This window comes from Danio rerio, chromosome 6 (assembly GCF_049306965.1).
Source record: "Danio rerio strain Tuebingen ecotype United States chromosome 6, GRCz12tu, whole genome shotgun sequence".
NCBI lineage: Eukaryota > Metazoa > Chordata > Actinopteri > Cypriniformes > Danionidae > Danio > Danio rerio.
Window position 1 is genome coordinate 54,753,528 of NC_133181.1, and position 13,808 is coordinate 54,767,335.

The following is a 13,808-nucleotide window of genomic DNA, read 5'->3' on the forward strand; positions in this document are numbered from 1 at the left end:
TATTGTGTTTAGAAATGTGTTGAAAAAAAAATCTTCTCTCTATTAAACAGAAATTAGGGGAAAAAATAAACAGGGGGGCTAATAATTCTGACTTCAACTGTATAAATACACAATAATGACCAAGACTGAGTATAAAGATGGCTGTTATGATAACGTCTATCTCGCATTGTTTTTTTTTACCTCCAGACTCTTGCTAGGGAGCCATAGTGGAACAGCAGGACAAAAAAGCAGCTTAGCATTAAACGGCACAGGCTTCAGCACTCGCGATGCCGACAACGACAAGTGCGAGTGCAAGTGTGCTCTCATGATGACTGGAGGTGAGGGAATGCAGATTATCTAATGCAAAAACACTGATTCATAGAGGAAATCTGATGTTTAGTGTGTAATGTGTTTGTTTGTGCATATATACCATCTGCAGAATTCTTAAACAAGAAGCATTGATCCATTTCCAGATATTATACTGTATTATATGGGTCACGGTTTGATTTATAATCATAATGTCGCCCAATGGTATATGTAAAGAGTGTTGCTGAATATCATACAATATGCAGCATTTGAAAATAGTGCCCAGTTAGGTAACTAGGTAGCATTGCTGCATAATATCATAGTGCTGTTGTGACCATGGAACAACAACAAAGTTTCTTGATTATTACACCAAAATGAAAGTATTGTTCTTGCCATATCGGCCTAAATAAAGTTTCTAGTAAAATTATTTACAATTTTATAGCGAGATGCTAATGGTCTAATCTGAATCAATGATCTATGCCAGTGGTTCTCAAACTGTGGTACGTGTACCACTAGTGGTACGCAGGCTTCCTTCTAGTGGTATGCGGAGAAATTAAATATGTGATGTACATGCTACACACATTTCAAAATTTATCAAAAATGATGTACATGATAAGCCATATATGACATATAGCCTATATTTCTAAGATAATCTGCCACATTTTTTAACTGTGCAGAGTTGTAGCTGCTTTACTGGGCCTACTACGCTACTATATTTCAATACTGCTCATTTTGGTGGTACTTAAAAAGACAATTTTTTTCTGAGGTGGTACTTGATGAAAAATATTTGAGAAGCACTGATCTATGCTAAGCTAAGCTAAAAATGCCCCCGCCAGATTGAATAAATGGATTCAAAAATAGTACAAATAAACTCTTTAACTCTAGGGCACTTGTAAAATGAGATTATACACACAAAACTTTGTGTTTCTTCAAGACTGGTTTTGCTATTATATTTAATTTTTTATTATATTGAATAAAAAACTGCAGCTCAATGGATGAAGAGAGATTACATTTAAAAAAAAAACTTTCATTGTCATCAAAAAACATCACCTTTTTTCTTTAATTGGTCATTTAAAACACGTAAATCTCAATTGTCACTCACCAATCGCAGGCCATCATCAACATTCATATCTATTTAATAACATTTATTCACTCGTGGCTTGAATGCTAACCCGAAACGGTCATGCAGAATGCCTCTGATCCTCTGGTAATCGTTGAAAACACAACTCTATCGCATAATTGTTTAAAACACGTCTGCAATCCAAATAATTTCTCCAATTTACTCCATGATGTAACAACAAAAGAAGTAAGTTTTAAATAGGAAAATTATGTAAAATTGAGCGAGATGCTAATGGTCTAATCTGATTCAATGATCTATGCTAAGCTAAGCTAAAAATCCTTTCTGCAGATCGAAAGATCGGCTGAATGGATTAAAAAATGGTAAAACTCAACTTTTTAACTCAAGGGAAGGTGCAATATATGCCTATATAAAAAAGCAGAGTGTTTCTTTAATGATATCAAATTTTCTAATGATATTGAATCAAAACCTGCTGTTCACTGGTATTTTTTTATTTACTGCACTGACTAAAAACAATAACCAGTCTGATGGATCATTTGAGAGTATAGTTCTTGCATCGTTACAGAAGATTCAAACTTTAAATAGGTTTTAAATAAAGTTATGTAAAAAAATTTGAGCGAAATGCTAATGGTCTAATCTGATTCAATGATTTATGCTAAGCTAAGCTAAAATGCTCCCGCCAGACCCGGAGATTGGCTGAATGGATTCAGAAATGGTAAAACTCAACTCTTTAACTCAATGGAAGGTGCAAAATTAGCAAATATAAAAAAGTGGAGTGTTCCTTTAATTATGTTGATTTTTATTTTTATGATATTGAATCCGAAATTTCTGTTTAATGGTTTTTTTTAGCTGTCATTTTCATTCATCGCACTGACTAAAAACATCACCAGACTTTGACCTTTAATGAATCATTTAAAACACTTAAATGTCCACTGGCACTCACCAATCGCAGGCCATCATCAACATTCATATCTTTTTAGTAACATTTATTCACTTGTGGCTTGAAAGCGAACCCGAAACGGTCATGCAGAATGCCTCTGATCCTCTGGTAATCGAAGAAAACACAACCCCATCACAGAATTATGTAAAACATGTCTGCAATCCAAACAATTTACTCCCGGCCTGCAGATCCCACACCTCCGGCCTCCAAGATAAACAGCGTTTTAATAGCATGCATTGCCGTTGATTTGGAAAGTTGTTGGAGTTAATTACCGTTGAAGTGGCTGGAGACCTTGGAGTGCCCTTTATGTTTGCATTTCAAATAGTAATCAGAAAGATCGAAAGATGGATCCATCTGAGCAGCCCGTCCAAACTAAACACGCATTGAGGGAGGTGATGCTGATTTAATCAGGGTTAGATCGACGGTGTCCTCTCTGAAGAGTCCAAGTCTGGCTTTTATTGAAGAATCACAGTTTGCTTTGACAGGTCTTGCTGAGACATCGACCGCACAGTGGGAATAACAGAGCCTTTGAAAACGCTGACAGACTGCAGAGAGAAAATATAAAAAAGACACAATATTAGAGCGGAGCGAAGGGTCAAGGGCTCGGGTTGTTTTGAGAAGATGTAATTTTTAAGCCTGTCATCGTTTGCTCAACCTCATGTCCTTCCAGAATCCTGTATGACTTGCTGTCTTTTGTGGAATGTATAATGAAATGCTTTGTATAATCTCTGGGTTGGGGTTATTTTTCGACCTGTAAAATTCGATCACGTTCCAAAAAGCTGCACGAACGTAGTCTGTACAAATCTCATGCTCTTTTTTTTTTTTTTTTTATATATAAGGATGTTAAGCAATTAAATATGAAAAACATTTATAAGCATAATATAATTAAAATTTTTACCTGAAGTATAATATGCTAATCAAGATACGTGCCATTTTAGTAAAAAAAAAAAAAAAAAAATATATATATATATATATATATATATATATGAACATATATATATATATATATATATATATATATATATATATATATATATATATGTACATATATATATATATATATATATATATATATATATATATATATATATATATATATATATATATATATATATATATATATATATATATATGTACATATATATATATATATATATATATATATATATATATATGTACATATATATATATATATATATATACATTCATTTTCTTGTTGGCTTAGTCCCTTTATTAATCCGGGGTCGCCACAGCGGAATGAACCGCCAACTTATTCAGCAAGTTTTTATGCAGCGGATGCCCTTCCAGCCGCAACCCATCTCTGGGAAACATTCACACACACATTCACAGACACAGACACACACATTCATACACTACAGACAATTTAGCCTACCTAATTCACCTGTACCACATGTCTTTGGACTGTGGGGAAAACCGGAGCACCCGGAAGAAACCCACGCGAAGGCAGGGAGAACATGCAAACTCCACAAAGAAATGCCAACTGAGCCGAGGTTCGAACCAGCGACCCAGCAACGTTCTTGCACTACTGCGCCACTGCCTCGCATATATATACTAATAAATACAACTAATATATATATATATATATATATATATATATATATATATATATATATATATATATATATATATATATAATTAGTTGTATTTATTAGTTGTATTTTGGTTTTATTTATTTTTTTATGTAGTATTAAGTTTGGATTATATTTTTAAGTTATTTCTAAGTACAGTGTTTAGTCATTGCATTATTAAACAATAAAAATTTTGAACATGAACATGCAATGTATTCATGTAAAGCTTTTTGTTCCGTATTGCATTATTTTTATACGTTAATTTAGTTTGATATGTTCTTTATGAATGTTTTTTATTAATATTAATGTTTTTATTAATCTACTAGTTGAATTTGCTGTCAAGTTTGTTTTATTTTCAGTTATTATTTTAGTGCATGATATAGGGAGCGTTCTTAATTTCTACATATTTTGTCATGTAATATTTCAGATTTAATTATATTTTCAGCTTTTTTTGGATTAACCAAATTTAAAAATATATATATTGATGTTAACAATAATATATAAATTTGCCTTCTCCTGTGGTTTGCAATGTAATGGGCAGCACAAATGTCTTGATACCTCAGGCTGTTGATGTTGCCATCCACTCTGCAGATCTCTCGCACACGCCCATTCTGAATGTAACACCAAACCATGATTTGTCCTTCACCAAACTTGACTGATTTCTGTAAAAATCTTGAGTTTATGCTGGTTCCAATAGGTCTTCTGCAGTATTAGTGATGATTGGGATGCAGATGATTCATCAGAAAAATCTACCTTCTGACAGTTTTCCCAAATAATCTACTAGTTATCAAGTTATTAATGTTTACTCTTACTATTGAGATCGACGACAAGACTTTTGTTAGGTAGTGTAGAAACTATTCTGAGAAATCTGAGAGTTTTATCTAAATACTGAATAAGTAGCCTTTAAAGTTGTCTAAATTAAGCGTTTGGCAATGCATATTGTTAAAAAAAATATCTAAAATTTTAAAATAAAATTGTAAATATTTACAGCAGGAAATTTCTTGATCTCTGAAGAACTAGATCTTTATTTAATATTTTTATGATTTTGGGCAAAACTATTTTTAAAATGTTTTCCCAATGTATTTTTGGCTACCAAATTAAGCTCTTAGCAATGAATATTATGAATCAAAAAATCGTAAAAGTTTTTTTTATATATATTTACAGTAGTAAATTTACGAAATGTCCTCATGCAAATTGATCTTTACTTTATATTCTATTGATTTTGGGCTAAAAAATTATAATGTTGACCCCTATTATGTGCCAAATAACCAAAAGTATGCCCAGCTTAAGATTGATTTTATGGATCGGGCCACATACAATATATGAACACTCATTTTAAGACAATTTTGTCTCAATCTCATCTCGTTTGTCCTCAGGCTGGTGGTTTGAAGCTTGCGGTATGTCCAACCTGAACGGCATCTACTACACCATCGGTCACAACATCCGCAAACTCAATGGCATTAAATGGCATCACTTCCGAGGACCCAGTTATTCACTCCAGTCCACTTCCATGATGATCCGACCCACTGATTTCTAAAGCTAATGAACCAGCATTTCCACAAGACTGTCGTACTGTAGGACAGTGGAACCAGATTTAAAAAAGCAATGTAATGGATGAACAGTGATGATTTACTGCAAATCCGACTGCTGGAATGGACAAAAGCATTCATCTATGCCAACATTTCCATTTTAGACATAACTGTATAAAGACGCTTCACCTTCACAGCTGCTCTAGCGTGAATTCATTCGTCTCTTATAACCTGAAACATTCTCAGTGACGGAGACTTCTGCTGAACAAGGATCGTCGCTGTGCAATGAAATTATTCCAAAGGAAAACCTTTTGACCTTGAGGAGGCTGAAGATTTTGGAGCAGTTTTTCAGAAAGTTCCAGTGGAAACCAGAGGATTATTAACAGTTTTTTTTTTTGTAAAAGATAACGGCTGTTAAAGGGGTAGTTCACCCAAAAATGAAAATTATTGACTCCAAAACTTGGATTTTTTTTTCCCTTCAGTTAAACACAAAAGAAGATTTTTTGAAGACCTGTAACCATTCACTTTCATTGTAGGAAAAACAAATACTATGAATGTCAATGGTTATAGATTTACAGCATTCTTCAAAATATCTTATTTTGTGTTCAACAGAAGAAAAATCCTACAACAACATCATATGATGTTAAATTTAGGTTAGATTTAGGTTGTGATGTCAGGTGACCAAAATTCAATGTCTAGGTAGTGTTTAAGGACAGTGTTATTTTGACGTCCAATAACGATGTCAAATGACATTGATATTTGGTTGATTTTAGGTTGGACCTTGGAAATTGACTTTGGCCTGACATTGGGTTCTGATGTCAACCCTATTTTCATTTCCAAACAAAACGCAACTCATAAAGGTTTGTAACGAGTAAATGATGACAGAATTATAGTGAAGACGCTGACTAGATTTACTAGCGTTCAAATATTTTTGTATAATTTTAAATTAAGCCTCTTAAGCTCCTCAAAGCTGCATTTTAAAGTAACACAATGCAATTTAAAATATATTTTAACATGTAATTTATTCCTATGATGCAAATCTGAAGTTTTAGCATCAGTACAGTATTTAGTATAACATTATCCCTTGAAGAATCATACTGATATCCTTATATTTTGAATGTCAATGTTGAAAATGGGTTTTTTCCCCTTATCTGTATATATAAACCTTATTGACTGCAATTTTTTGAATGAAAGTGTAGCTAGTAGCGTAAAGGCATTTGTATAATTGAGTGTGCATTTTAACAACTGGACATTTTTATATATTTTTAATATCTTTCTGTATTTTTCATCCTCCTTTCTCCCATGACATACATTAAAAAAGTATGTAAAAAATGGACACTTCTAGAATTAAGGGATAGTTCACCTAAAAACGAAAACGTGCTGAAAAAATGGACACTTCTAGAATTAAGGGATAGTTAGTTATGGAAATTTTCTATGACGCGGTTCGGTGGCAAGCAATCAAAATGTAGAAGTCCACTGAGAACACAGTCACAGTTGTTCCCAAGGGTTTGATTATTTTGGTTCCCGGATTTCCAATTATTTGCAATGTCATACAGGGACATACATTAAAAAAAGTTACTGGCGAGTTATTGATGTGCATCAATGTTATATATATATATAGAAATGTGCTGAAACAATCTTCCCTCCATTAAACAGAAATTGGGGGAAAAAAAATAAACAGGGGCGCTAATAATTCGGGGGGGCTTATAATTCTGACTTCAACTGTATATATATATATATATATATATATATATATATATATATATATATATATATATATATATATATATATATATATATATATATATATAACCTATTTCTAATAACTGATTTATTTTTTGCTTTGCCATTATGACAGTAAATAATATTTTACTTGATATTTTTCAAGACACTTCTATACAGCTTAAAGTGACATTTAAAGGCTTAATTAGGTTAATAAGGTGAACTAGGCAGGTTAGGTTAATTAGGCAAGTTATTCTATAATGATGGTTTGTTCTGTAGACTATCGGAAAAAATTAGCTTAAAGGGGCTAATAATTTTGTCCCAAAAATAGTTTTAAAAAAATTCAAAACTTCTGTTATTCTAGCTGAAATAAAACAAATAAGAATTTTTCTAGAAGAAAAAATATTATCAGACATAATGTGAAAATTTCCTTGCTCTGTCAAACATCATTTGTGAAATATTTAAAAAAGAAAAAAAAAAACAAAAGGGGGCTAATAATTCTGACTTCAACTATATATATATATATATATATATTTATATATATATATATATATATATATATATATATATATATATATATATATAAATATATATATATATATATATATATATATATATATATATATATATATATATATATATAAATATATATATATTTTTTTTTTTTCTTTAAAAAAGCAGAAATCTCATGCAACAATCTTCCATTGTTAACTAAATTTGATAAAAAAATGTGCAACATTTTCACTCTGGAAAGCATGATTTATGCGGGAATGTAACTGATATGATATGCTGCAACAGCCCTTTTAAATATTAGACCAATGTTGTGAAATTTGACGCTCTCACTGCTGGAGCAGAAGGCAGCCAGCGTTGTTGCCAGGGTGGCCAGAGCGACCTTTGATCCTCTCACCGTCTTCGGTAGGGGTGTAACAGTGTCCTGTTCAAAGGCCCTCCATCGGCCATTACCAATCATGGCCTCCCAATCATCCCCATCCACTAAATTAACTCTAACACTGTCTCTCCACTCCCCCAATACCTGGTGTGTGGTGAGCGCACTGGCACCGTTGTCCTGTGGCTGCCGTCACATTATCCAAGAGGATGCTGCACACTGGTGGTGGTGTGGAGAAACCCCCCTCATAATTGTGAAGCGCTTTGGGTGTATGGCCAATAAATTATGAAAAATACACATTACATTACATTACAACATTAGCTTTTTTTTTTGCTTTTGCATGAACTATCCCTTAAAGAAGCATACTGCATTCCAAAATGTGCCAGAACACAATTTAATGTGCTTCACAGTCAATCTTATTGTTGCAGAGGAGCATTAGGAGGCATTCATGTTAACTGTCTGGTTTACTGACTTGGCAGAGCATCATTTAATAGACATTCTTGCTGGGCAAGTTGGCTGCAGTTGCCATATTTATAACTAGTAAATGAAGATAACCCTTATTGCCCTCTCGAGTCCGCATTTTTCTGTGCATACTTACATAAATGGTATTTCTGGCCTTTTATTGTTTCTCCATGTGTTTTGTATGTAAGTCAAAGATACTCTATTTTGTTTATTGATGTTCCCATTTCAGAAATATATGTCATAATTTGGAGGATGCACTTTAAGGAGCACAGTATGAAAGTCATAGATAGATGTGCCAATGGGAGTTGACTGTATCTACAGCTGTACAGAACTGTTAGTTGCTGCTGTGATATATGCATTATTACGTTCTGACCATAAAGCTTTCAACAAATATTAATACTTTCTGACCGCAAAACTTTCATGGCATATCATAGCTGTTTGATCACAAACCCTGCTGTCAAACTGGATAATAGCTTTTCAACAGATCGATGTTTATTTTACTACTCTGAACAAAACGTTAAAGACGCCAAAGGCTTTCCTTCCTGTCTTTTTGTGGTTCGAGCTCTTCCTAGTACGGTGTTTTTATTTAAATACATACACTTTTCTGCCAAGAACAGCAGGAGCATATGGAAGACATTCCCTTCTGATCATTCTTTATTCACTTTGTAAAAATGTCAATTCGTCACGTCGGAAAGTTATTTTTTTTGTTGCATTTTGTGTCTACATGAGCAATAAAATGTTTCTTATATAAATGTTTGGTGCATTCCTTCGTCACATGTATCTTAATCGATTTCTTACTACATATTTGAGCTAATATTTCTGGTAACATCAACCCAGGCTCATTCTGAAAATGTACCCCTATATACATTTATGGAGAGCGCCAAATACATCCCAGGAGGAATGTTATTTTGCAGTTTTTGTCTTCGCGAATCCATCAGAGGCTGCTGTGTATGCTTTTTGAGATCTCAAATTTCTCTTGCAAGTGCCGTTCACAGCTGTTCTTATCGTGTAAATCCACCAGAGGCCAATGCTGACTGACCGACTGATCAACCAACCCATCTGCCACAGATCCCCTTCCCTAAATCCAACCAATAGTGTTTTCAAAAGTACCGACTGACCTGTCCACCCACTTCCCTAAACCCTACTGGCAGTGTTTTGAAAAGCAATCCAAAAAAAGAAAAGCCCTCACCTGATTTTTACCACATTTTACCACATTCTCACCCTGTTATTTACTTGTTTGTTTTAATATTTCATTTTTGTCTTACCTGCTTTCTGGAACTGGTCTTTGCTGGATTCGAACCTTGTTGTTGTGGTCAACTCCTCTCTGCGTTTCAGGTCCACCGACGTACAAGGCAAGCCACTGGGCAAACTGGTAACAGTGAGAAAGCCGTCCATATGGAGGCAAGCGGTCAGCTGGTAAGCACGAAAAGATGATCTTTGCTAAATTAAAGCCGTCTGTCCACTGCACACGACTGTTGGAATACGCCCCCTTGTGGCAGCCTCACAGAATTTTCGGTTCTGACATGCACCATGGAAGAGAAGCTGTTCTCACAGTTTTCCGAAATAAAGGAGTGCAAAAGCAAAAGCCAGTATTCTCTGTGCTTTCACCATGATTAAATGAACACTAGAACACTTAGACCACTAAAAATATTGGAGACAACATAAGAAATATAAATATTTGTATTACTTTATTACATATATTTATGAATAGAAATGTTTTTTTTTTAATATAGACTTTTTCTGATGAAAAAAATAACCAAAAAAAAACTACTATTTCTCATCTTGTGCACACAGACCTGCTTGGACAACACTGGAGTACATCACATCCGGTCGGCCGGTCGCATACGGTCTAGTCACAGTTAAAATATTTCAACAGATCCGCAGCTCAATTCGGATCTGAATTTTTCACATACGGAGATGATCGGAACTCCACGCAGCTCCTGGACTACTGTCCACTGAAAATTAATGATTTCCGGTCTGCCGTGCAGTGGAAAGGAGGCTTAACAGTACAATAAGACAGAGTTAGTTAACACTGAAAAAGAAATGATTCATTGGATTTACTAAATCTTTTTAAGGTAAGTGGTTGCAAACAATTGATATGGGGCTGAATTTAAACAAACAAAATAAAATTTGCAATGTTCAACTTCACTTGTTGAAAATCAACCTATTTCAGTTGTTTGCAACAACTTACCTTAAAAAGATTTAGTAAATCCAATGAATCTTTTTTTTAGAGAAGTTGTTGTAGTTAAAACAACGAATATTTGAACGAACACACAATGTAATGTGTATTTATTTAGCGCATGAATCTGTATGGTCATACACCCAAAGTGCTTTACAATCATGGGGGGGAGGGGTCTCTCCTCACCACCACCAGTGTGCAGCATCCACTTGGATGATGTGACGGCAGCCACACACCAGCTGTTGGCGAAGTAGAGAGATAATGATAGAGCCAATTTGTTGGATGTAGATGATTGGGAGGCCATGATTGAGGGCTGATGGAGGAAATTTGGCCAGGACACTGGGTTACACCCCTACTCTTTACGAGAAGTGCCCTGGGATTTTTAATGATCACAAAAGAGTTTTCGTATGTGTTCTCCCACCCAGGTACTGACCAGGCTCAGCATTGCTTAGCTTCAGCTCATCCCTGCTGAGTTTTTGCACAAATAAATTCAACCATACACACATACATTCAACCTATTACAGGCTTTCCAATGTCTCGAATGTAAGTCTTGGTTATCAATATTGTGACATTTGTTCTTCCAAAATAGACCCACCTACATTTTCCCCAAAAAATCTTTGGATTTTAATAAAATTTGCAGAATTTCTCTTGTTAAAAATACCCAGCACTGTCTTCCAGTAAATCAAATTCCAAGTGGGTTAGCCCATGTGGGGTCCACATGATTTTGCCCTTGTTGTATGCCCACAATTTGACCAACATGCCTGCTATTTTGCCACACTTTGTCCAATGTGTCCACTATTGTGCCCACACTCCCTGCTCTGGCCCCATTCTGCTTAGTACAGGTCAACTCACACTTTGGGCTGTCTAAAAAGGGATCTACTCGGGCCTAGGCATGGGACGATAACCGTGTTCAAGGTATACCGTGGTTTGGAAAAGTCATGGTTTAAAAACCGTAAAAAATTGATGAGTAAGATTTTTTTTTGTTTGCATTTCTGTTTTGTTTTTAGGACAACAGTATCTCAAGCAAAAACGATCTCCAAAGATGCCGTTTTAAATTGTAAAAAAAAAAAAACTCTGTATTTTTTAAACAATTGAAGACAGCAGAAGTCAATGATTCATTAGAATTCTTTAGCTGGACACACTTACTGTTCCGAAATATTTTAAATGTTTCACAAATTAAAATATATTGTGTACCAAGGGGAAAAGTTTTTTTTTTACCCAGACATTTTAAAAAGTATATATTTTAGAGCAGTGATATTTATATCCAAGGTTATCATACCGTCAGAAGCTTATACCGGCCCATGCCTAGTCGGGCCCTCCAGAGTGGATCCCACACGTGCCCCTCAATTAATGACAGTATCTGGGCAAACCATACCCTCATGATCTGTGCACACCACACGTCAGACTGAGATGAATCTTTCATTTTATTTTATTTGTTTTATTTATTTATACAGGTAATGTACAACATGACATGTTGTGCCAGAGTTAGCTATGAAGCTAATTTACATATGTAGTGCCTCTGCAGGATATTGTTATAAAATTAACATTCATACATTTTCCTTCAGGTTAGTCCCTTTATTCATCAGGGGTCGTCACAGCAGGATGAACTGCCAACTTATCCAACATGTGTTTTACACAGTGGATGCCCTTCCAGCTGCAGTGCAGTGCTGGGAATCACCAGTACACTCTCACATTCACCAATTTAGTTTATTCAAATCCCCTATAGTGCATGAAGAACATTTAAACTCTAAATGCCAACTGACCCAGTCAGGACTCGAACCAGCGACCTTCTTGCTGTGAGGCGACAGTGCTAACCACTGAGCTACTGTGTCACCATATAAAATGAACAATATTAAATTGAAAAATAGCACAATGCAGACTTACAGGGCACACGTAGAATCTGTCATAATCAATAAAATTCAAACAAATCAGTGATTACATCTTTGATTCTCCTCAAGCCACACTTTCAGCACCACTTAAAGGTATAGTTCACCGCAAAATGTACTGATTTACTCAAGTGCTGTAGTTCCAAGTACTGTAGAATTCATTTACTTTTTTATTCTGTTGAACACAAAAGAAGATATTTTGAAGAATGTTAGAAACTGTTTGACATCCATAGAAGGCTAATATAGGAAAAACAAATGTTATGTCAATGGTTATAGAGGATTTCAGCTTTCTTCAAAGTATCTCTTTTAGCCTAAAACACATGAACACCCCCCCCCCCCTTTAAAATTCCTTTTATACTCAAGGTGTCCTGTAACTGTCGTTCCAAGTACTGTATAAGTCTTTACTCTGAGGAACACAAAAGTAGATATTTTGGAGAATGTTAGAAACTGGTTAACATAAGTAGTGTAGGAAAAAAGAAATTTTCAGCATTCTTCAAAACATCTCTTTTTGCCTACAGGAGAAAAAAACTGTAAAGGCATAGTTCATCCAAACATCTAATCATGTACTCAAGTAGACTACTTTAGTTCCAAGTACTGTAGAACTCATGAATTTCTTTATTCTGTTGAAAATAAAAAAAAAGATATTTTGAAGAATGCTAGGAACTGGTGGACATCCACAGTGGGCTAATAAAGGAAAACAAGTGCCATGTCAACGGTTAAAGGATTTCAGCTTTCTTCAAAACATCCCTTTGCCTACAACAGAAGAAAGAAACTCTAAAGGCATAGTTCACCACAAACTTTACTCATTTACTCAAATGGTTCCAAGTACTGTACAAATAAGGATTTTCTTTCTGTTGATCACAATAGAAGATATTTTGAAGAATGTTAGAAACTGGTTGACATCCATAGTACTGTAGGAATAACAGATGCTATGCAAGGTAATGATTAAGGCTTCAACTTTCTTCAAAACATCTATTTTGACAACAGAAGAAAAAACTCAAACGTTTGGAAAAAATGAAAGGTGAGTAAATAATGACACAATATTCATGTTTGAATGAACATTCACTTTAAGATTTGTCCAATAAATGACCTGAAAATCAATCTGATTTGAATTCAAACTTAATAGATATTTTGTTTATGAACACTTGTACACTTCAGCAGCAGCAGGAAATAGCTGCTGTGTAGATGAGCTGTTATTCGCTAGCGCCATCTGCTGACCACATTCTCCTCATATTATCAAGTCTGATATTTC

General features: G+C 34.5%; 1 protein-coding gene across 2 annotated transcripts in view; it reads left to right on the top strand.

Annotated features, from left to right (window-relative positions):
* Positions 1-7,068, top strand: part of angpt4 (angiopoietin 4) — a 259,011-nt gene extending 251,943 nt beyond the window's left edge. For both annotated transcript variants that reach the window (XR_012408236.1, XM_005166270.6), the window contains 2 exons: positions 187-317; positions 5,269-7,068. Coding sequence is in view for 1 of the 2 variants with exons in the window: in XM_005166270.6 (XP_005166327.2) it covers positions 187-317; positions 5,269-5,429 (292 nt within the window). In the remaining variant the exon portion in view is untranslated. The remainder of the gene's footprint in view (positions 1-186; positions 318-5,268) is intronic.
* The last annotated feature ends 6,740 nt before the right edge of the window (positions 7,069-13,808 follow it).